The sequence below is a fragment of the Molothrus ater genome, chromosome 1 (genome assembly GCF_012460135.2).
Source record: "Molothrus ater isolate BHLD 08-10-18 breed brown headed cowbird chromosome 1, BPBGC_Mater_1.1, whole genome shotgun sequence".
NCBI lineage: Eukaryota > Metazoa > Chordata > Aves > Passeriformes > Icteridae > Molothrus > Molothrus ater.
The window spans coordinates 72,049,395-72,075,073 of record NC_050478.2 but is presented as its reverse complement, the minus strand read 5'-3'; the positions used below and the strand labels follow the sequence as shown (position 1 = coordinate 72,075,073).

General features: G+C 39.1%; 1 protein-coding gene across 3 annotated transcripts in view; it reads left to right on the top strand.

The window, feature by feature from the left end:
* The window catches only part of LOC118696723 (cadherin-6), a 111,094-nt gene that overhangs the window by 75,923 nt on the left and 9,492 nt on the right, over positions 1 to 25,679 (top strand). For 2 of the 3 annotated variants that reach the window (XM_036399001.2, XM_036399010.2), the window contains exons 3-11: positions 5,187 to 5,481; positions 6,880 to 6,999; positions 8,962 to 9,129; positions 10,650 to 10,837; positions 12,184 to 12,437; positions 18,159 to 18,295; positions 22,820 to 22,941; positions 23,740 to 23,857; positions 23,945 to 24,196. In XM_036399001.2, the coding sequence (XP_036254894.1) occupies positions 5,187 to 5,481; positions 6,880 to 6,999; positions 8,962 to 9,129; positions 10,650 to 10,837; positions 12,184 to 12,437; positions 18,159 to 18,295; positions 22,820 to 22,941; positions 23,740 to 23,857; positions 23,945 to 24,196 (1,654 nt within the window). Of the gene's footprint in view, positions 1 to 5,186; positions 5,482 to 6,879; positions 7,000 to 8,961; positions 9,130 to 10,649; positions 10,838 to 12,183; positions 12,438 to 18,158; positions 18,296 to 22,819; positions 22,942 to 23,739; positions 23,858 to 23,944; positions 24,205 to 25,679 lie in introns of those variants that run through there. The other variant, XM_054514004.1, reaches the window with a different exon arrangement.

Genomic DNA, 25,679 nt, shown 5'->3' with positions numbered 1-25,679 from the left:
GCATGCCTGGCAGACCAGCGCTCCCCATTCAGTTTTTTTGTTGTTGTTGACCCCCTGGGAGTGTTTCTAATTTCCCTCCCGTGCCATTTCTAAACTCATCAAATTGCTTTTTCAAGGGGCACTGGCTACTCCAATGCCCAAGGTTATTGCAAATCAGGCATGGCTTTGTGGGGTCCACCATTGCTGGTCGTCGCTGCTGCCCAGGGTACTGCTGTGCTGAGGGAATGGGTGCAGGGCTGGCCACGGCGACACGCTGAGGTGGTCTTGGCAGCAGCCTTGGTCTGGTGTCTTCAGCAACACTCATCAGAGGCACTTTCCTGTTACAGACTAGAAGCATATCTTTTAGTGTAGGGGGTGGTTCTAGAGGAAGGCCCAAAATTGACGCTCAACACTGTTCATTTGCATTTGTAAATGCCATTTCCTCTGAAACCTCTTCCCTTGCATTCTCTTTTTTAACTTGGATCTCAATAGCTCTAGTTAACCTTTCTACAAATTTCAAAAAAGGCTCTGATGGTAGCTGCTTGATCTTACCGTAGGGCTCAAAAGGCCCCTCAGGTTGGAGGGAAAAGAATGCTTTTTCAGCTGCTTCTTTCACTTTCTCAAGTGTTTCTACAGGAATTACGGTGGCTTGGATTGAGGGTAAAGACCATTGGCCCTCACCAGAGAGATGCTCAATGGTCATTGGCATGCCATTGGTATCTTTCGCTGTGTTTGGATCAGCATGCAAGCCTGGGAGAGCCTCCTTTAACAGTTGTTTCCATGCTAATTCCCATAATTTGAATTCTGTAGAGGTCATGAGGCATGAGAAAAGCTGTTTTAAATCATGTGGGACTACTACAGTCCTACTCAGTTCAGAATTTAAAAGGCTATGGAAGTATGGGCTGTGTGGGCCATACTCCTTGTGTGATTTACAGATTTCTTTAATCAATTGTCGTCCAAAAGAGCTCCAATTAGCAGTTGGGGCTGCCCCTCCTTGTGCTGCAGGCTGATACGTAGCAGGAGTGAATGGCAAAGTGGGACCCTGTATTGGGTCTGAGGTTCCCCGCCCTGTATCCTTTGAATCGGAAGCAATGGGATCACAGATACAGCTAGGAGGAAATGCAGTGGGCGTGCCCCTACCCTGGGAACCGGGGCAGGGGGCGGGGACAGGGGGCTGGCAGGGGGCGGGGACACCTGGTGACATCACATCAGCAGACGCCCCCTGGGAGGAGTAGAGGGGCGGAGCTGAGGGTACTGCAGGTAGGGAGGGGAGGGAAGGTGGCACGAGGAATAGGAGGGTAGGGGGATGGGGAAGGAATTTTTGGGATGCTTAAGGGAATCTAGGGAAGAAGATGACGAGGTTTGGGATGGTGCCACGTGGCATCCTCCATCTTGTGCACCCCCTAGGGACTGGGGGCCATTTTGGGCATCACTACTCTCTGAAAAGCAAACACATGCTCTGGGTTTCAGAGCAGGGGACACAGGGTTTTGGGAAAGGTTCCATGCGGTCTGGCCAGGGCCTTGTGGACAAAGAAACTCAGGCATTTTAAAGAGCTCAGGGAGTCGACTTCGCAGAGAATGGGCAGAGTGTGCTCTCTTTAAAATACCAAGTTTTGGGGTAAGAGGTTTAGAGCTGGGAGAGGGAGAAACAGGGAGAGCAGAGGTACATTGCTTGACATTTGGCTTTTTCTCCAATTCCCTTTGTTTGAGCAAGGCTGTTCGAACTTGTAAACTCCAGAACACAAATTTAGCTGAAGATGTATTCCCAGACTGTCCCAAGGTTATCAATTCATGCCCTACTTTATCCCAAAATTGAATATTGTGGACTTCCTCAGGAGAAGTTTGTGGGAAGTGTAGAAAAAGCCACCTTATAAACTGCTTCAATTTTCCTTTAGAGAACTTTACATTTCAACTGACTAAAATTCCAACAATACGATAATACACTACTTTTTGTGCTGTGCTTAACTTCGAGCCCATTTTAGATGTAAATGGCACAGAACAAAGTCCTGCCGACCGAATACAAAGCCAAAATCAGCTACCGATTTCTAAAAAGACCACGGTTAAAAAGCGATAACGATCAGACGAAAGCAAGCCTTTACAAGGCAGCTGTATATACTGCTTTTAAAACTGCCGCGGCAGCAGCAGCAGGAATCGGGACCCGCCCCGGCCGCGTGGAGGGAGAGACAAAGCCTCCCCCGCAAGCCGAAACCGGGGCCGCCCCGTGCCGCGTGTAGAGAGCACTCCCCGTCCCCCCGCACCGAGAGCCGAGCACGCTGCGCTGCCGAGCCAGGGGGAGAGGCAGGCACAGCTGGGCCACTCCTCCGAGCCGGCACCGCCAGTTCTAAAAAGGGCAAAAACACGCCGCAGTGGGCTAAAGCTTTAACAGGGTATCGCTTTCGCTCCGCAGGGCTGTGCAGCCTAAATGCAAGAGCAAAACGGAGCAGAACTCAGGGCAGAGACTGTTTTTTGAGCTTCTACCCCCACAAGGAGCAGAAATACTCACTGAAATCAAAGCTGTTGCTGGCAAAGTCAAGCAGGCTGGTCTCTTCACTTGAATAGGACCCCACGGGCAGGAGGGGCTCCCCTATTCTCCCCTGGAAAATTTGCTCACCAGAAAGGAGCTGCACTTTCCAGAGGTGCAGGGCGTTCCACAAGGCTTCTTGTGGGTTCAGTCCCAAAGTCTCTCTGGAAAGCTATGCAACCGAAGCTCTACCATGGATGCTAAACTGCCTAAGTCTTTCCGAGGTTCTGAGATGACTTCTTGGGGCTGCAGATTCGATCAGCCTCCCATTGGGCGCCAAATATTAGAATTAAATCCCAATATTGCCAGGTGGAACGTGCCTGGGCTTGTCTGACCCTTGCTGCTGGGCCAAAGGTGGCAGCCGTGGTATTTCACCTCAGAGACACCTTGGGCTGGCTGGAAGTTGCAGTTAGGCACCCTGAACAAGTCCAGGCGTGGTAGAAACTCAGTTTACCTCTAGTGGAAAGGCTCTAGGCTAGGTGAAGAGGAAAAGGAGATGGATTCTGCAGAGGGTTTAATCCAGAGTTTTATCCCAGAGTCGCATTTATCTGAATCTTGGTAACAGCTCCACAGAATCCCGACCGCAGGGTCTCCGTGTCTTTTAAGCTCGGGGGCACGGGGAGCGAAGGGACAGGTGAGCCACCAACCAGGTGGGAGGAGGGCAAGGCTCAGGAGACAGTGACACTTGGACAGGCCAATGACCCCAGGGCTGAGGGGCATCTTTTGAACCTTTGCCAATCACACGACGCCCCTGCTGGAATGATAAGATTGACTGACAGCACTTAGCAAGGAGGCAAGGGGGAGGGGAAGGGAGAGGTTGGCACACCTGGGGGACTGGGAAAGGTGAAACAGGATATTGCTTCACACCGCAACAACATAAGTCTGAACTTATGTCTAGTAAATAATATAATTCCTCTAGGCCCCCTGGCCAAGGAAATTGGCCAACTGAATGCCACTCAAGAGACTTCAATTCTATTCCCAATTTCAAGACTAGCCTTCTGGGAAACTTTGTTATCCAGAAAACAGAGCAAATGGTATTGACTGGTTTTGTGAAGGGATGTGAAAACTGTTTAGGAAAAATTCTGCACAGGACCTACTTATTGCTATTCTTATTATCAAGAGAAAGGGCTCCGTGCAAAATTACACAGAATGCCCATTTTCTCCCTGAAGGAGAAAATTAAGAAGAGTGCTTCAGCATGTGTGCTAATGATTAACCATGCCACAGTTATGATATTTTGTATTATTGGACAGTCTTGGAATGTGTGGTGATGGAGAGCTTTGCCCTTAAAGGCAGACTTTTTGCACAGAACATGCTTTCTCTAGGGATCATTGGCATATGCACACACAGTGGAGCACTGTGCCACCAAGTGTGGTGTCTGTGGATTTCTGATTTGAACTGAAACTTGGAGGAAGCCCAAAACATTGACCATATGGTCATGCTGTAGGCTGCCCTTCCAGCATGGTAGGGCATAGCCAGGCACAGCTGGAGTCTATGCCAAGATTCTTTAAATCTACAAATTTTACTGGCTTCTGCATGCCATCCAGCAATGCTAAGTGCTTTGCAAAACACTCAACCAGGGTTTTTTTTCTGACTCTTATTCAGGAAAAGATAAGCAAAGAGATGGTTGAGAAAATCCAGCTCTCCTGATTCTTAAACAGGTTTTGTCTATGAAAGAAACAATTTCCAGGAATCTGCTACCTAACAGATTTTTTCCCCATTGTCTTCATGACCTATGCTCTTACATTGGAAGCCATTTTAATGTTTCATTTTTTTAATTTTTATTTTTGCTAATGTAAAAATAAAATAAGTTGTAGTTGAGTAGCCTGGATTTTAAGGCCAGGGGAATAAATAAGGCTTTTTTTAAGGAATACCCATAAGGGTATGATTTAATCAGTTACACCTTTTGAGTCACTCAACAGAATTCCAAGAGATGTGGAAATCATCTGGGGAAATAAAAGATGATGGTTCAGGCAGCGCATGCTTTGTATGCTAATTGCCATCATTCTTTTCTTTCCCTTTCCCCCACCATGTTTCAGTTTCATCTATGCCCCTTTGGATAAGGCAACTGATCTCTTCACTTCCAGTGCTGTAATGGTCTGTTACACCTGCCTGGCTCTGGCCATAGTTTGCCAGATCTGTGAATGCATGTATTTATCTGCTGTTTGTGAATGTATTTGGTGGGTCATTTTTTTGTGCATTATATGATATATTACATAATGTCCATGGGGCATAAGAGCCAAGCACCCAGAATTTAAATTTAAGAAGTGGCTTGACTGGCCACTTTTTAATTCTATGCTTACTGCAATTCCCAAACACACTGTTTTTTCACTGCAGGATATCATTGCCCTATATATTCCTAGGATTCCATCTAAGTCACTAGAATTTGGATTTGATTGATGTATATTTAGCTTGGGAAAGTGGTCTGCAGCTTCAGTTTATGGTTATCCTCAGGCAACTTCTTATAATATTGCTGACCATTTCAATTCTGACATCAAGACACAACTCAATCTATTCACTGCTTCTACTGTAGTATTAACTCATTTCCCAAAAGCAGTGTGCAGCCTTCTGGCTGAGTATTACTGATAGGAAAGCATATATCATGATATCGGTTAAAGTATCTAGAATTGTGTCCCAATTATATTTATTTTCCTTTCTTTTTTTTTTTTATTCCCATTTCACCACCAGCTGCATTCAGACCAGGATAAAGGAGATGGATCACTTAAATACATCCTTTCTGGAGATGGAGCAGGAGACCTCTTCATTATCAATGAAAACACTGGTGACATCCAGGCCACAAAGAGACTAGACAGGGAAGAAAAGCCTGTATACATACTCCGTGCCCAGGCTATAAACAGAAGGACTGGAAGACCAGTGGAACCAGAATCTGAGTTCATCATTAAGATCCATGATATCAATGACAATGAGCCAATGTTCACAAAGGACGTTTACAATGCCAGCATTCCTGAAATGTCAGATGTTGGTAGGTGCTGATTAATAACTGGTTTCAGTGGCTGGTCTGGCTTCTTTCCATGGAGTTATTGAAGGGCCCAGACTTTACAAGTGTTGAATAGAGACATCTGCTGTTTGAGTCTGGACTAAAAGCACCTGAGACATTAAAAAAAAATTAAAATCCAAGAAAATAGTGGCAACAGTTTGCTGGAATCAGAGGTGTCAGCTGGGTGAAACATGCTCCCTCTGTTGTACCACAAAAAAATGCAAGTTAATACCATCTGGTTTAATGTCAATTAAATTGAGTCGAGTTCTGTTATGTGATACCTGAGTTTAATACATGTTAGTAATATGGTATTTCATGGTCATTTGTGTCAATACTGTTCCTAGATCTGTTCAGCAACCCTTATTTAGTTCAGGAAGGTAAACCAAATGGAAAAGGAGGTACAGAAGGGGTTGTACACATTTCTGTCACCCATTTGTTCTGCGATATGCCATTAACTTCCTATGACCTTTGTTATTCTTTTCATGCAAAAGACAAGAGCTCCAAAGTCCCTTGAAGTCCACGGAAATTTTTCTATTGATGTAAAATATATTGAGCTGTAAAAATCAATCAAGACAAGAAAAAAAACCAAAACTTATTTGGAAAATTATTTTAAGATGAGATCTTTTCCTGAGAAGTTGACAGGTTTTGATTCTTAGGGAGGTCATTTTGATTTCTTTGTCAGAGAGCAATGGATGGTTAAATTCCAAGAAGTACATTTCTAATTTGAGATAATGTCCAGGGAGAGAAGCATTAATTAATCATGATCAAGAGTGAGATTAAAATAAAGCTCAAGCAATATGAAAATAAAGACTTTGGGGCATACACTCTCCCCTCCTTCATGGGACTTGTCACATGGATGAAAACTCATCTGATGAAGTGAGAACCTAATATTCACATTTTAATACGTGAACACTTTATTCACAAATTATTTTAAATGCCAAAATCTAAGCTAATTTTTTATGTTTCTTAACACCTTGCCTAAGAGTCAATACCATTTCTTTCTCTAGAAAACACCTGAAGAACCATAGTTACATTCTCACGTCAAATACTTTACGAGTAGATTTGCAAAAGTATATTCTTGACCTAGATTCAAGGAATGCTGAATGCTTACAATATCTGAAGAGGGGTGCATTTCTGTTTCCTTCATGAAGGAAGGATCCACATATCCAATCAATAACTGTTTTTGAATGAGCTGAGAATAAGACATTTTGAGTTTATGTCCTTCATGAGCAGAGAAAATTCTATAAAATATGAATATTTCTGCCACGAACTTCCTGCCACAAGTCTGACCTGAACATGAATTGTTTTTTTCTCTACATCATAAACTGTCTTGGCCATGAAAAAAACCTATTAATTTTTGTTTTCTTTAACTTTTCATTGCAGGTACCTTTGTTGTGCAAGTCACTGCAACTGATGCCGATGATCCTACATATGGGAACAGTGCTAAAGTTGTCTACAGCATTCTCCAGGGACAACCATATTTCTCCGTCGAATCTGAGACGGGTGAGGGGACCTTATCTGTCATTCTGTGACAATGTCTGTAATTCAAAATGACACGCTAAGCCAAGCTAGGATAAATTACTAAACAAACTTTGAAAAGATTACATCTTACTCAGTGCAAAATCTGACAAATTTAATAGAGCGATACATCTGTAAACATGACACCTACGTTATTTTAATCTTACCAGCAAAGTCTAATAAATACAATTAGTACTAGTTGTGAACTAGTTTTTAATCATTTTTAACAAGCAGTGGGTACAGAAACTGCAGTGGATGCTTAAATTAAACCAAATAGGTTGGCTTTTAGATGAAAGAGAGAAACAGGTGGGTGTGGAAAAAAGTGCTTAATCCTCATAGATCTTCATAATAGCTAAATTAAGACTGAGGGTTTGTTCAGGTGAGTTTTCTTTCTCCGTCTGCTTCTTCAAAACTTGTTTAAAGCAATTATAATTTCTTGCATCTGCAACATATCACTTTAATGCTAATTTTATGAAAGAAATCTTAATTAAGAGTAATGATAGAAGAAGGTAAAATTGACTGTTGCGCTAAAGTAGAAGATCACAAATAGAATCCCAAAGTTCTGGGTTCTGTTTTTGGAAGATGTTTAAATTATATGCAGTGACTGGAATTTTTAATGGTCTGACTAACAGACAGCTTTGGAACCTGTGCATATATATTCTGTCTGACTGAATCTGGTGTACCATTGACTACCTGACTACATAGATAATCTCTTCCCAAGCTTTTTGACTAGGTTTTTCAAGAAAAATCAAACTATCTCAAGAAACTCCTTCAGTGGAACATCCACTGTGTTATGTTTCTAGAAGCTAGGGAAATCGGTTCTCCACAGCATCCTTACAGGAAAGAAATAGATTATCCCAGACAATTCATCAGGTTTAGGATTGTTTCTTAGATAAATCGTATAGACTCAGGCAGGGCAAAAGAAGGAGAGACTATATGTCTCAAAGTGAAACGTGAGTTGAAAGGGTGTACACAATTCTGAGAAGAGGGAGAGCCAAGATCAAAGGGAGCTTCCCTTCAAGCATAAGGTATTAGATAACAGAAGCCAGGATTTTTGCACTGATGCACTCTTTCTGACATGGACAGTGCAGTGTGTACTCCTCTAGAGTTATAATAAGGATAGAGTAGCTGGGAGTTCACCAGTAATAAATTTCTATCAAGCGGTTTGTGTGGGGGACGGGAAGTTAAGTAAACCACAGTCTTGATCTTCCTGCCATGGAAATCAATTGCAGAACTCTTAGAGTGAAACATGTCTCTTTCAAAGCCACTGTGAATTTTGTCATGGATTTCAGTACTTGAATTTCACCCCTTTTGCCTACAAAGGAGTCAGTTCTTACCTTGAGAGACCCAGTGAGAATGCAAAGACTTTGCTTCATGGTAAATCTGAATGATTGAATTTTAGTAGTAGTTGGCCTTATAACTGTTATTTGTGCCTTTGAAGAAGGAAGTAACTGGCAAATCATTTCAATCAATGTATAAATAGAAGTATATATACTCAGGCATGTTTGAATGCTCATAATTTTCTTAATTAATTTCTTTTCTTCCATTTAATGTTGCTGCACTCTTTAATGGTGCTTTGCTGAAGTTAGCTTTACTTTTTTTTTTTACCACATCTGTCAAAATAATGAACAAACAGCCTTTTTCCAGTTCAGTGAGAGGTTTTAGCATGGAACTGAAAGAGGGTAAATAGTTATGTAAAATAACATGGCTCACAAATAAGTAGAACATTTTTCTGTGGGTACCTCTTATACTGTGTCTGTCACATAGGCAGGAGCCTGAGATGTGACATGACAAATCTGTAATTTAATGAGCCATCTCATAACAGTAAATATTTGTACTGGGCAAAGTTTACTTACTATGCAGAGATTCTTTTTTGTTCTTTTAATAAGAATTTCCATCAAAGTCACTACCTGTGAACTCCCCACTCTTTAATTTTCATGTTTACAGGCATTATTAAAACTGCTTTACTGAACATGGACCGTGAAAATAGGGAGCAATACCAAGTGGTCATCCAGGCTAAAGACATGGGAGGCCAGATGGGCGGATTATCAGGAACCACCACCGTGAACATCACACTGACTGACGTCAATGACAATCCACCTCGCTTCCCCCAGAGTACGGAATATTTACATTCTATGTTCTAACACTAAAATGGACAAAAATGGTTCTTGTTTTGTTTTTTGTTCACCTTAGGTATTGTTTCTTCTATTGTGAGTTTACTGAATATCAAACTTCCTTTAGGAAAGCAAAAGAGAGCACATAACTAAGCAATAGCATCATGCCAAGATTAATTGCAATAACTGGGAAATTAATATTTAATATTTTTACTCTAGTTGCAACTGACAGTCTGAGAGGTGAATTAATGTGCAGAAGCAACTTCTTTTTTTCCTACTTTTTAAATAACTGATCAATGTAATCTGTATTTCTTGTTCACTACTATTTCTTTCAGACTTCGTGATTGATTGCATTTTAAGGTGTTTGTTGTAATCTAATATATTGAAGTTTTGAAACAAATTTATTTAAGTATGCAAAAATATCCCAAGAACAATTCTATAGAAATGAGTATTTATAACAAGAAAGCATTTGCTGCAATGAACTTTCCTATATTCTTTGCATACATAACCAAAAACAGATACTTAAATATACCAGGTGTTTCTGCCTATTTACTTCCCCTCTCTCAAATAATTCAGTAGATATCTGTGTGATGCTTATGGGAATCAATTGCACAAGCTCTCTTAGAGAGTAATTTCTATTAATGACCATTCATTGCTGTAAGGGATTCAAAGTGATTCAGCTTTCATCCTCTTCTCTTTCCCTCTCTCTCTACTTCCTTCTTTCTCTCTCTATTTTTTTTTCCTTTTTACTTTGTCTAACCACTGCTCTCTGTATGATGTGTGTGTATTGCAGTGTCAGTGTGTGTCAAAGTCAAGAGCAGCTGTTACAGAAAATAATTGCAGATACTATCAGACAAATCAGTGAGCTTTGGCAGTTAAGTCACTGGGAAAGTTATTGGAAGCAACTTGTCATTTAGGTTCAAAGTCTTTTCTTAGCTGTGGGCAAAGAGTTTCCATTTAAATTAGAGCAACTTAAGAAGAAATATAACACTCCTCACCCCATGAGTTAATTATACATCTCTGGACATAAGTGTCTTCAATGTAAAAAGGAAAGATACAGCTTCATAATGTCAACACTCCAAAAGCAGAGTTTTTTTCTGACAAAAATTCAATGTAGTACATTTTTAATGGGTATTTGAGCTGGATTCAGTTTTAGTGATACTAAGCTGCACTAGCTTCTGACAATTCTTAATATTTGCCCTTTGGCCTCAAGATATTTTTCATACACATTTCTGATACAGCCAACAGTGACCATGGGAGCACCCAGAAAGGGACATCTGTTGCTAAAGTTACATGTTTATAGCAAAGCAAAATGCCCATCCTCCGTATGAGCAAACAGGTAGGAAAATAAGTAACTTTTACCCCCATGAAAGTACGGCAGAAGCTGAAGGCTTTCGGCCCAGGAAGACCCAGTGACTTCCTAACTCACCTGCACACTCCCAGCGTGGACAGTGGGCTGAGAGATGGTGTCCAACGCACCTTGAGACTGACTAACCAGATTTCCCTGTCTGTCTGCTGTAGGCACATACCAGTTCAGAGCTCCTGAGTCAACGCCGCTCGACTCCCCAGTTGGCAGGATAAAAGCTAATGATGCTGACGTGGATGAAAATGCAGAGATTGAATACAGCATAACTGAGGGGGACGGATACGACATGTTTGGAATTACCACAGACAAGGACACACAGGAAGGAATTATAACTGTGAAAAAGGTACAAATCTTGACATACTTCATCCCAGCCTCTACATATGTAAAGTTTCTTTTATACAAGTAATTGGTATCCTTCCTCTTATACCTTCTTTACTGAAGCAATGCACAAACTTTGGAGGACCTGAGAGAGTAAATTACCCAAGGAGTACTGGGGTACAACTGAGAAAAAATTCTGCAACCTGAATATACTCACAGAAAAACTCAAGGAAGCTCCACCATCCAACTGTGATTGTCTCCCTATGATGCTTACAGGTTTTGCTCACTTAGTAGAAGATACTGTGTTAAGACCACAGAAATAATTAGTATCACATTGCCTATTTTTCCTTATAAGAGGGTGTTGATTCAGCAGCTATAATATATTAAAGTACATAGACAAATTTCTTTTGACTTACATTTTGTAAAATTTAATATATCTATCAGCATGCTTTTGCTTTAGAAAAAAAAAATCAGTGCCCTGCGAGATCACAGTGGACATCATCTACTAGGTTGCACATTGGTTGTCAAAAAAGGTTTGAGAAATATTGTTTACAGTGGGTTATCAGGCAAACTTGATAAGGTTACAGATATCATCCTTCATCAATTCAAGTTCAGTCATCACTAGATAGACATTGTGTAGATTTTCCAAACATGCACTTGCTTGTTGCTATCAGTACGACGACACCTGTCATTATGTGTTTTTTAGGAGATGCCTTCCAGGGTCTGATTATGATATCAGTCTAACTCTGTTTATATTTCTGTCTGTTGCTGACAGAAGCTGTGAATTTTCTACAATGTAATGGAAAAACGGGGTGACTACTCTCTCCCCACATTTCTCCAAGTAGTAACAAAGAGTCTCTAAACCCTGGTTCTTTGTAGTTTTAAGGGTGTGTGCTATAGTCATAGCCTATCATGAAATCATGTTTGGCTTTGTGAGTGGTCCTGCAATATCCAGACACTAGATGCCACAGTGTTTCATTTCTGTGATGGAATGCCAGTATCTAAACAAGCAACACCTAGAAAATCTTCCCTCCTTTAGTGTGTGGTGCCTATGGGCAGGAAATAGATAATAAATCATCAAAAGCCAAAAATGACAGAATAACTGGCATGAAGAGTTAAAGCTGTATGAGAAAATTGCTTGATGTTTAGGAGTTCCAGGCATAGAATTCCTTGAAAAAAGTGGTTTTCTTCCTAATGTATTATCTGGGCATATAGCCCTTTCTCCTTTCTGCTGTCATTTTAATTCCAGTTCAGGCTCCTGTTATCTAGCACGGGCCTCTCCATGACTTCCCACCATTCACCCTGCTCATCTGGCTGAGAATCACAGCAATCTCTACAGACTTTCTAAACTTTTTTTTTTTCCCTTCCCAGGCACTGGATTTCGAAAGCAAAAACTTGTATATTCTCAAAGTGGAAGCTACCAACACTCATGTGGACCCTCGATTCCTGTACCTGGGGCCATTCAAGGACTCAGCTACAGTCAGAATTCAGGTGGAGGATGTAGATGAACCCCCCATGTTCAGCAGACCAGCATACATAATGGAAGTGAAAGAAGATGTTCCATTAAACAGTGTAATAGGAACAGTAACTGCTCAGGATCCAGATGCTGCCAAGAATCCTGTCAAGTAAGCATACACTACTTCAACTTGCCTGTAAATTTTTTACAGCCTTGATTATGCTTTTATCATGTCAGCACACACAAAAAATCCTCACTTGTAACATTGTGAATTGTAGGGCATGCTTGAATATGGGGTATTGTACATGGTAAATGATCTCATGCTTGAACATATTTAGGTATGTGTGAATGTGTCTGCATGGCCTTTGCATCCTTGAATTATATCCTAATCTCTTTAGTAACTAATCTATGTGGTTATTTCTACCATTAAAAAATTTGCTGTAAAGAGACCTCTGAGAAAATCTTAGTGTTTTCCTTCCACCTTTAACATTTTCCAGTGCAATGCAGTGCATCCTCTTGGATATATGACAGGGGGGTGATCCAACAGCCTTTTCTTCTTCTGTCTTCTGTCCAGACCTGCTTAACAGAGGCCACAGTCATCTTTTCTAAATCACAAGTAGAAATGCCTCAAAATCAGCTCATGTGCACACCCAGGCTCTGATCTCACCTGTATCAGTGCAAGGCTTGTAAGATAAGAGTCAGTCTCATGAGCTGCATAAATTAAACTTGCCATGAATCAATAAACTGTTCTTAGAGGAAGTGGAGGAAATGTTAAGGTTGGAGTAGCTATACCTAAGTCTTCTTTTGTTGTGAATTGTGTATTGTTTCAGTGCGTACTGGAGTACTTAAGTCATACTGGATAGAGTATTAAAGAACTTTTAAATATTTGTGTTCTTTAATTAAAGTTCATTTCTACTGACAAGGCAGCAAGAGGAGGAATCAAAAATTGCAGCAGTATTAAATCCAGGTCAATTTTCAGCAGGTTTCTGAGTTGGGCACCTTGGAAATTCAATAGTAGCCTTTGATCAAAATAGAACAGTGCATGTTTAATAAAAATTTAGTCCATCAATACTTTACACTTGTGTGAACAATTATCTTTCATCAAGATTTTTTACAGTAATGAGTAAGTTTTAAGCTCTTAGCTCATCTTGTGCGAGCAGTAAATATTTTAATGTTAATTTCCTAGATGAACAAGCTAAATCTAAAATGTTTCTGGCAGAAACTATCTTCAGTTTGCATAGCATGACCTATACATGAATTCTTCTTCAAGACTAAGCCTTCCAACTTTAATTAAAGTTTTCTTAAATTTCTATCCAGACATGCAGCAATTCTCTGGCATTCTGGGCCAGCAGAGCCTAGTCACTTAAAGAGCAGCATAATGTTTTGCTGACTTTGGTGAAGCCCCAGACAAAATGAACATCTTCCGTAGCACATTTTTATGGGCATGGGCATGCTAGCATGAAGATGAAAAATTGATTGGGGTGACACCCAGGCCCCTTGCAGTCTTCATAGGAACCTGCTTTTTTTTATCTAATGGCACCGGAGAGTAAGGGGAGTGCTTCCCTCCTTCCCTGTGGTGATAACTACAACCATTTGCATTTCACACCAGCACCAACTCCTAATTATAAGTGATTTACAGTGGTTAGGGACTATGCTGTTCATTGTTGAGTACTGCCTACCAGCTCTTTGCTATTAATTGAATGTGTGTGCTAAAACTTCTCTAACTTTCAAAGGGCACTTCTTTAATACCGTGTAAGTACTTTGCATATTTTAGTATCAGATAGTTATTGAGCAAAATTTAGCAGAAGTGTCAAAACTGATGCAGTGCAGCAGAAAGCTTGTCTACTTTTTACCTTAATAGCATGCAACAGCCAAGTGCAAGGAGAAGAAAAATAAAAATCAGAAAGAGGTTAGAGTAATAGAAATAAACATAGCAAGAAAAAACATGAAAATCAGTAGGAGAGAAAGGAAATCAGCAGAGAGCAGTAGCCTGAGAGATGTTAACTTGCAATAAATGTAATTTTATGGTGCTAATATCTTGGGTATCTGCTAGAATTTAGGGGCTTGGGTTGAGTCTGCATCTTTTTGACAGGGTAATTTTTTTTTTCTATCATGCAATAGAGATGCTAAATCCGATTTTCACTCTGAGCTTCAGGGAAGATGCAATTAGACTGTATATATATGACTTGTCACTTGCTTGTCAATTTTTCTTGACAGTTAAAAATAAAATCTTTAGACACTTGATATTACAATGAAAACCTTCCATTTTCTCCTCTACTCGAGTGAAGATTTCTCTTCTTAAACAAACTGAGCCCTAACTCCGTTAGATGAAAGCCACTTTGATCTTCCATTAAAGGAAACCTTCACAATATCATTATGAAAATGCATTATGAAAAATTCACACACACATCCCTTCCTGACCCACAAATCTTCCTGACTTGTGGTTGCATTAGACAGCAAGCTGCTGAGCATCAAAAGACAATGAAGCGATAGCAAAATATGAAGTGGATATCTGCCCTGGTTGTAAGGCTGCAGAACCATTTGTAACCTGTGTATTGCCAGAGCTAAATTGCATCAGGCTAAGTCTTCTAAGTAAGTTTTGCTCTGATATGACATTGAGAAAATACAAAAATACACCAGTACATGTTTGGCTATATTTGAATATATTTCCAAGTATAGTAACATTAAGATGCTCCTGAGTAGCACTCTACAGTCCAGAGGTGTTATAAAAAAAAAGTTTTGCATTCTACTTGTGTTTGATCTACACATAAATAATATGAACCTCTGCATACTGATTAAAAAAAAAAAAAAACAATGCTGAAACTGGCACTGCTGTATTGTACATAAGATCTTTTTAAATTGCTAGCTGAGTTTTTTTGCTATAGTAACTCCTCAGAGGCATAATGAAGTTCATCAGTCACTGGAACTGTCTTCCCGCTGTGATTTGATTTACTAAAGTACCCCAGATGAGAATGATCTGCAAACAAATGTAAGGCTAAATTTTGTTTGTGTATTTTACTGACAACATATTTGCATGTGTTAGATTCTCTCTTTTACCCTTCCCTTCTTCCTGTTGCGTGCAAGGAGAGACTGGAGTCTTCAAAGATACTTTTTAACTTCCTAGCTTGTCAATTCCTCAGAGCTTGAAAGAGATGAAGTCCTGAAGTCTGACAAATACACACCCGTAATTTCATTAAATAAATGTAAAAATTAGTTTGATGTTGTCTACTTAATTCTTACTAGGTTGTGATCCAGAAGTCAGAATCAGCACCAACTCAAGATAATTAAAAATCCTTGATCAAAAGAGACTGGATTATGCAAACTGAGAAACAGAAGTGACAGTCTAGCTTATTAAAATCATCCTTCTAGAGCAGATTTAATGGTATAATTGGAATATACTTTAAATGCACTGACCTTGTATGTATTTTCTTTGGGATATGAAGAAATAAAATTAACATTACATTAAGAAACTGTCTCTGCTGGGTTGTTTTTTTTATGAGTTTCCACTTTACAAATGACTGAATATACCTATGGCTTTACTAATACTTGTACTTTAAAATCCTTAATATCTTGAAGAAGAAGAATCCCTCAATGTTACAGCTGATAATCTTAGAAAAAGTCCAGAACCTCTTTTTTTCTTCCAGATACTGTACCACAGACTGAATTTGGGAAATCTTTCAAAGATAGTGATTGCAATATACCAGGCATTAAAATGTGCTTAGATAGTAAGATATTTTAAGTACATTCAAAATATGAAGCTGGAGTGAGAGTAAAATTGAAGCAAAAACCCCCAATGAACAGACAGCTCATGCCTAAAGCTAGTTGCTTATTTAAATGTCTTGCTGAATAAGAGTTTGAAACATAGTATTACAGTTAGCTGGAACAGCTAAACTGTGGAAAATCCTGATATTTCATTTCAAAGAAGAATACAGAATCTAGATTTAACTGCAAAATGGAAATACCAAAGTATTTCAGCTGAAAGGTGTGGAAATGAGCTACAGAATATCTGAAAATAATTGAATTCACAAGATACCAACATAATATTATATAAAAGCCCGAATGAATGAAAGTTAAAATGAAATGTTTACCATATCAAATACTTAGTGAAAATATAAAGAGTCAGACCAGTTTGTACAAACTCATTCCCATTACACATTTCAGCCAAGTCAACAATTTCACACGTGCTGTTTAGATTTAGACAAAGCAGCACTTTTCAAGCTGATGGTAACGTCACAGTGCTACATAAAAGAACTAAGTTAGTGACACCACAGCTGACTTCCTGCAGCCAAAATTGCAGTTAGCTGTCAGTGAAGTGACAGCAATGAATGAAAACTAAATCTGAACTCCTGAATAATTAGCAAAGTGTGCCCATGCAAGTCCTGCCAAAATATGTTAGCTTTTTGTACTAGTACCTTTGAAAGTCATTTGGGTGTTCCCTAAGAATCACCACGGAAAAAGAAAAACAGTTTAGTGCAAATAAGTAATATTTGCCATTTTTTTGTTGAGAAAGGTAGGCTTCACTTAAATTCTTATTTTAGAATAAGACCTAATAAGTCTAATTTGCTGTAGGCATTATATCCCACATTTTATTTACAAAGAATAAAGTTACAAGATAATTAACAAGTTAGTGAATTTTAAAATTTTGGCATAACCACATTTCAGCTAGTTTCTTCTAGTCCTTCTTTCATGCAAGATGTTTTTTAGAATTTAAGAGACACTGCACAGGCACTCTGTAGGAAATCTGTGCAGAATGAAGGACGTGTCTTGCAGCTGCTTCTAGGGCAGAGCAGGGGAGAAAAATTATTCTTCAGCCTCTGCATTCCCCTGAATTCTGTGGTGTCAATGCCATTCGCTGGCCCAGTTTTCATCTGACTGCTTACCAGCTCAGCTGTTGTCTTCACCCTTGTGTGGACACAAGGGACAGCAGTAGCTGCCTTGTCTCCATCGATGTGGCGTGCAAGGAGACCAAGGGAACAGACTGGGCTTCCAAAGGATCTGTCCTGCATTGTACATGAGCACACAGTTGGGCTGGAAACAGGAGCAGAATAATGCAATTGCATTCTTGCTTTGGCAACATCACAGGCATATTTCTGTCAAAACCCTCCATAATTTATGCAAGAATTTTCCCTTCAGGAGAGATGAAACCAAGTCACAGCATTTGGATCAAGGTGGAAGTGCTCTCTCCCGGGAATTGGAGAGTTCTACTTTTAAACTTGGATTTAGTTCAGCTGAAAAAGCAAAAGATCAGATCGAAAATTTGAATCTGTATTTAGACTCTGAGCTCATCCAGAGCTTGTTAGCATTCCTTTTCACATATAGATACCATCAAGCAGGGCTGAGAATGTTAGTTTTAATGAGTTACAACAAATCATTTTGTGATATGTGGAATAATGAATCTCTGTTCTGTGCTGACTTGGTTTGGGAGGGCAACCTTTTTAAATGCTGAAAAGTGAAAAGTACAAATGCGCTCCAGCTGTCACATTTTGTATCAGAAATGATTTGGAACAGTTGAGATATCAATCCATAAAAAGAAGGTTTTATAAAGGAAAAGCCAACTCAGCCTTAAAATAAACTTCGTATCTTTCAGGGCACAGACTTCACATTTTTCACTAAAAACAAAGCTTTGATGATTCTCAGAGGTATGTAAATTCCACAGCAATTCATTTATTCAGTGACAATACTCCACCTTCTAAATCAAACCTCCAATGTGTCATTATCCAGTATCTCAGAACTAGCTCTTTGTATGAATACATAAAGACTCTGAAGCCTGTGCTGAAAACAAAAGGAAACCCCATTTACTAGCTGTTTGATGTCTAGTCTTAGAAAATGGTTTTAGAACATAGAAATTAAAAGGAAAGCATTCCTCTAACCCCTGTCTCTGTATTTGCAGGTACTCTGTAGATCGTCACACTGATATGGACAGAGTATTCAACATCAATTCAGGAAATGGTTCGATATTCACTTCCAAACCCCTTGACCGGGAAACACTGCTGTGGCACAACATTACAGTAATAGCAGCAGAGATCAGTAAGTTAAAGCTAAATATGACTCCTGTCCCTGCTGTAATGAATTTAGCCTTCTAGCTGAGTGTGTGGAAAGCGCAGCTGGGCACATGTCAGGTTTATGGATAGCCCACTCAATACTAATGAAGAAGCAGTAACTCTGCAAGAGGTCGTCTGCAGTTTTGTGTTTATTAGGGACACAGTTCATGAAGAGGTAACGGAGCAGGGAGAAAAGGTGGCAGTTCTGTGTTCTCTGATCATTATAGCCACTTTACATTTTGAACGTGGTCATTGAATTCTGAAACTGGTATGCAGCAAGACAGGTGATTTAAAGCCAAAGTGCATTCCTTGGCTGAATTCAGTCTCATTCAGGCTGGATGTTTTCAAATAAGGCTAAAGTGGTTTGGTTGAGCTGAGTGCTCAGATCTAAGTCCTTTTACGAATCTCCATCTTTTACTTTGTGCAAACCTTTTGAAATTACAAGCTGCAGCTACAAATCAGTCTGTCACTTAGTTTAGGATTGTTCCAAAGTATTGATCTTGTGATAACACTAGACATGCTGATTTTAGAAGTTGAAATGCCAGGGGTCTAAGATAAAGACATATGTTCGAGATGGCCTTAATAAACAATCCACTTTGTTTTAATTCATTATCTACAAGTACATCACATGCTCGAATATCAGGAAATGCAATTCTATTTGCTTTTGCAGAGTAACAGTGCCTATGTTTATGGTGGAATGGTAGATAAGTTTAATATAAACACCAGTTCTGTGACTGTTACAATGCCTCTCTGCAACCCAGAGGCTAAAAAGCTTTTGATTTTTCTGAGACAATATAAGCTCTACTTTCTTTTTTGTATGTGTATGGCTCAATTACCTGCTTAACAGTGAGATGAGTATAAAAAGCTCGAAATTACTTGACTCAACTTTCTTTATTGTGTAAGTCTTCTTTAAAACTGAAAACCAATATAAAATGATGTTATTGAGGCAAGCAAATGGGGTTATATGAAGAAGTAGTGGGTATGAGCCTATAGGAATGACAGGACGTTAATAATTTTCTCCCTCTCATGAAAGTTTGCACCTTCTAATGCTAGGTATGGGATTTCAGCACACCAAACACTGAATGTTAGTCATGTGGCTGTGTTTCTGTTAAGTTCTTGAAGGTGGGTTCTACGGTCAAAATTTGTACACTATAGGCAGCTCCTGGGTAGAGCAGAAGGGAAAAATACATGCCTAAAAAGGAAAGAATAGCAAGAACATTTAGCATTGACAATAGGAAGAACACTTGCATTGACCCCAGCTGGCTGAAATAACATGCAGTATAGAAAACTGTCCAAAAACCAGCTTGGCATCGTATAGGAAGTACTCATTTGGTTTCTTGTATCCTCCCCTAAGCACAGACCTTCTACTGCACCAAACCTTCTCAGCTTAACCTCTTGTGTCTGACACAGGCTTCTGTCTTAATTACCATTCCTTCTGTCTTAATTACCATTCCTCTTTAGTCTGAATCCTTTCAGGCTGCAGCAAACCTGCTTCCCAGGGTGTGCTTTACTAAGCCTAGACAAAATTTGGAATACTAGGGTATATGTCTTCCAAAGGCTTTTTTTTTTTTTTTTTTTTTTTTTTTTTTTTTTTTTTTTTTGTTGAAATGTACTTTTATGATCCAGGACACTTCACTAATTTTAGTCTCAAGAGACTAGACTGGAAAGCACCACTGCTTATTGTTCCTGGCAAGCCCAGAAATTTCTAGCAAGGCTACTTAAAGTCCCATTCCACTAAATTCCATAGAATCACTTGTTACTCTCAGTGACATTATCTCATCAAGCTCCAACTATATTTCACTGAAGTAATCTAAAAAATATCTAGTCAGGTTATAGGCAGGATATGCCTTCAAATGGGTGGGTGCTCCCTTTGATATATGAAAAAAATAATTATAAAGTCATAAAGAGAAACACCTTTCAGTGATGACTGCTCTTGATTTGATTTTACCGTTAAAAAAAAATACAGAAGTTGCTTTGCCTTTGTCTAGAATTGTCAGTAAGTGTAGATTGCTCCAGTTCTAAATGCTCTCCTTTTTCACCAGTATGAGCTGCAGTTGCTCAGCAGCCCAGAGAATCAATCATGCTGTGACTGCTGCACATAAGTAGTTGGTGAAATCCCAGGTCAGTACATCTGCCACAGCCAGACAGCAAACTGGCATTAAAACAGGGGACACAGGGCTAGTGAGCCACAGCTGCAGAATTACAGCTGATTTACCAAAGACAATTCACAGAGTGTTTTTAAATATTTGCTACTTAACACTTATGGCTAAGTCAAACATTGTCAGGACTATGAGGCTGTATTCTGAAAAAAAATCACCTCTGTAAAAGTTTTATTGCTGGCTCAGCAGAAAGCATATCCCTATGCAAAGAAATAGATTTAAGCAGCTTGTAGAGTCTGTGGAGATATAGAGCCCAGCAGTAATTAAGGGATAATGCTAACAAATGAACCTACATGAATTAATTTGCACAAATAATTTGAAAGATGATGACACAAAATTTCCAAAAAAACAAAGACTTGAAGATGTATATAGATTTCCATTAAATCAGAGAAGAGGAATATGTTCTTAGAGCCTAGAGTTTCTATCAAGCTTCTGTTTATTACAGTATGATTTTAAATTGTGAGAACCTTAAGCACCTAGAAGTAAAATGAAAATATGTATGTTTAGGTTTAAAAAGCAGGAAACAAAACAATTCTCTGTCTTTAGAGGAAAAGAAACATGTTTGTCAATATACTTGAATGTATTTGTTTGCAAAGTGTGCCCTACAAAATAGTCTTGCCAATAGTCCTGTGACCTCAAATGAATGCCTTTGATTTCTGCCTGTTATAAAAATTCAACTCTTTTATTGATGTATTTTAGCAAAGAATTCAGCTCACTCCATATTATACATAAACTGTTATTTTATACATCGAATGAATTTAGCCCAATGGCTGATATTAGAAAGAGGTTTATGCCTAATGGAATCATATAAACTTCAATGGGACTGTGGAGCCTTAAAGCACAATATTTTGTCCAAATGACTGAGCTCCGTAATACAAATAAGCAATGTCAATTTTGGAGCAAGCATTTTCACATTTGTGAAAGGATGATAAACACATTAATAGGACTTTTATTAAAGTCAACAAGCTACTATAATGAATAAATAGAAGTTGCTATAATGAATAAATATAATAATAAAACCAGCAAGCTACTATAATGAATGCTTGTAGAAGAATATAGAGTCTTAGATCTGCTATATTTTATTGCACTATTTTTTCATTTGAATGATAGGTTAAAATGCATTGATAAACCATATTAACGTGGGTAGGAGATCAACATAGTAAATTCAGTATGAACCCTCATGTAGGAGAGGGGAAGGTACTTATTTTAAAATAAATTATCTCAATCACACTCTTTTCCTCATATTTCTCACATTCCCATACCCACATAATCCTAGGTGGATATTGTGTGATATGCAGCAGGAGGAGATCAATGATCAAAGGAGGCAGATCAATGGCAGTGTCTCTTGGATTTCTTTCAATTAGGGATGACAAATTTCTTTGGGACCAGATCTTGTACATTTTAGGAGTCAGTGGTTGTTATGGTGTGACTTTTTGCCTCAGAATCTTGCCTATTTCACCATGCATGGCCCTAGGCAAGGTTACTGTCGCTGCTTTTCTTCCTTATTCTCTGTATCATTTTGACTTAAGCGTGTCTCCTCCAGCAGGAAAAGGAATGGTCTATACAGTATGGTGTGCTTTATTTGGTGTTTTTATTTTTATCCAGAAAGATGACAGTATTTTCACTAATATTCTGTGCTCAGGAACATCTTTGTCAATTTCAATCTCTTGGCACTATGCAGTCCTTATAGGTTAAAAAAAGATTGTTTACATAGGGGGGGGTCTGCAGGTTCTGTATAGAGTTTATGTTTTTCAGCTGATCCACTTCAGTATTTACTCTAGAACATCAGACAAAACAATTCACAACAGGTTAGAAAGCATCTGTGATCACAGCTGCAGTTATTATATTATTTCTATAAAATAATGATAATCATGGTAGCTTAAGGAACTGTGCCACAAGATTTGTAGGGCACAGAGTACCATATTTAACAAGTGGAGAATTAAAAACCCACTCAATCTCATCCTCATGACTTTTCCTGTTAGAGAGCTAAGGAAGGGAATATGTTCTAAATACTTCACTGCCACCAAACAGTATTAGTCAGGCTAATAAATAGATTTAATTTAGTTCCAGTATTATATTTACGTATATCACACATACATTCATAATCACACTTGGAACGATCAAAGGAATTTATAAATCCTGGACTCCTACTCCATCATAACTCTGTATTTACACAGAATTAGAGAAATGATACTACATTCATCCCATAACACACTCACTAGAAATCAACAGAATGTAAGTGAAGTGCTCTGAGTGAGAAGAATTGAACCACCAAGTCTGTCCTTTTCTTCCACTGCACAGAGTCAGTAACTGGGCTAAATAAAATCTCCATTCTGGTTTTGTCATTTCAGACAACCCCAAACAAAGCAGCCGTGTCCCTGTGTTCATTAAGGTCTTGGATGTAAATGACAACGCTCCGGAGTTTGCCATGTTTTACGAGACTTTCGTCTGCGAAAACGCAAAGGCAGAACAGGTGTGTTGCCTGCTCATACTCAGAAAATATTCCAAATTAAATGAGTTTTGCTGCTACTCTTGCATTACCTCATCAAGCGGTGTACTTTGCATTGCATCAAACTTAATTGCAAAATTAAACAGTGACTGCACATTATCTGATTTCACTCAGTATTCTTCCAGCTGACATGATGGTGTGTTTTTGAATGTTATTTTCTGTACTGCACCTTGTTGCCCCTGATTTATTTTCATTCTTTCATCCTTTGCTTTATCTAGGCACCTCCACTGTCTCCTTCAAAAACAATTTCATGTCTGTAAATGTTACAGGTTCTGTCTGTGATACAAGTATATCCTGCTAGATAGCTCTCATCTACTACTCCTATTGTGAAGCAGCTCAAAGTTGCAGATGATTTGGAAAATTCAGGCAAACTATTTCTGTGACATGAGATTTGGGTAGATAAACATAAATTCAGCTTGGACTGTCTCACCTTTTATCTCTATTCCTTGTCACATGCAAAGATTTCCTACCCATCTGCAGTGGCATTAACCCAAGCCTTCTGGTGAAATCAACATGATTTTCCTGCCAGCTTTCAAAATCATTATGTCACTCCCTGATGGCATAGGATATAATAGTATGGTGACCCCAAACAGCATCAGCAGCATGTGGATGACTTTTCTTGAGCTCACCATAGCAACATCATCTGCCTTGAAGCAGAATAAAAAATTAATACAAAATATTGCTTTTACAGTTTTTTTTAGAGTACATAAATGAATATAAAGTTCACTGACTTAGGAGATAATTTTGTTCTTATTGTTTCAGCTGATACAAACATTAAGTGCTGTTGATAAAGATGACTCTTACAATGGACATCAGTTTTCATTCTCCTTAGCTCCCGAGGCAGCCAGCAGCTCAAACTTTACACTACAGGACAACAGAGGTGAATTTCTAGGAAGACTTTTCTTTATTATCTTATCCTTGCTTTCAGTCTTCAGATAAAGATTTAATGCATGCTTTGTGTTTCCAGACAACACAGCAGGGATTTTCACTCGAAAAACCAGATATAACCGGCATGAAACAAGTACCTACTTCCTGCCAGTGGTAATATCAGACAATGATTACCCCATCCAGAGCAGCACTGAAACAGTGACCATTCGAGTGTGTGCTTGTGACCATCGAGGAAAGATGCTGTCCTGTAATGCAGAAGCCTTGATTCATCCTACTGGTCTTAGCACTGGCGCTCTCATTGCCATTCTTCTCTGCATCATTATATTACTTGGTAAGTAACTCAGGGACATTTTGTTCCTTTCATGGTCATTTTGCATTGCTGTAATGATTATTCCAAGACTAGGACAAAGGAAAAAGTAAAGATATCATTGTCTTATCCTGTACATATGTTACTGTATTTCTTCTTTTGAGGGCTGCTACAGATGGGGTGCATAGGGCACAACCAATCTAACTTTAGTTATCTAAAAGTTAGTGATATATGAGGGAGAGGAGACAGCTGGGCTCTACACTCTGTTCAATGGAAAGAGACACCTGTAGAGAGACATCTATCCCATCCTATCCCATCCCATCCCATCCCATCCCATCCCATCCCATCCCATCCCATCCCATCCGATCCTTTATTGGTATCTGAGGAGGACCAGACACATTACTCACAACCTTCTGCAGGTGTCCATCCCTTTCTGATGCCCATAGAAAGAGGGCAGATAACTTAGTTTTGAAGAATTAACTTTCCATTTCTAAACTGAGGAGAAAAAAGTCTCAGTGCTTTTTCTCTGTTGGAAAAGGATGCTGAATGATACTGAGGGACTCTCTCAAGGGCTGCAGGGTCCTCCATTTCAGCCACCATTAGTAAGAGGTTGGACCCTGAGTGTGGAGGATGTGCAGAGGGCTCTGGCTATGGCACTTACAGGTGGTCAACTTTAAATAGAAATCTAAAAATTAAAATAAATATAAATATAAATATAGATATAGATATATATAGATATAGATATAGATATAGATATAGATATAGGTGATATAGATATATAAGGACAGTTTGCAACATCTCTCACATACCTGTCAGGTTCCACCCCTCTTGTACTGCAACAGTGGTAGTTGGTCACTCGGCCATTATCTGTACCTGTTCATCTGGGGACAACTGTACAATACAACATAGGCTGTTCTCTGGGAGATTTCATTAGGATCTTAGGAGAAAAGGAGGCAGTCAGACCAATTTTACATCAGTAGGGTCATGCAGGGGACAAAATGTTTCCTTTATGATTCTACTTCTTTTTACCATACTCCTATCTTCCTTGGACATGCTTCTCACCACTGCAGAGTCATCCTGATCTTTTCTTTTAACAAAATTTCCTTCTCCAGTAATGAGTCTAAGATGAGGTTGTGGTTCTCAGACTCTAACAATGTAGTCGTGGCTTGCTCAAATAAGCTCGATCCCATTTTCAGAAAAGATTCCCACAATAACAATCTGATCTTTAATTCACCATTAAATTCATTTTTCAAAACATGGTATCATTGTCCCTAAGGGCTGAGCTCACTTTGTATTAAGTTCCTTACCAGAAAAAGTAATGTAATGCTGCAGGTAGTCTTGCACTCGTTAGTACAACTGTGCTCATTAATATCAATCTGACATTAAACGATTTCCTGTTTTATGTCAATCGAAAATAATTGATTCTGTGTGCTAAGCAGCACTTTATGTCAATTACTGCTCATGCCACCATGCACCATAAGCAGATTTTCAATTAACTCAGCTATAT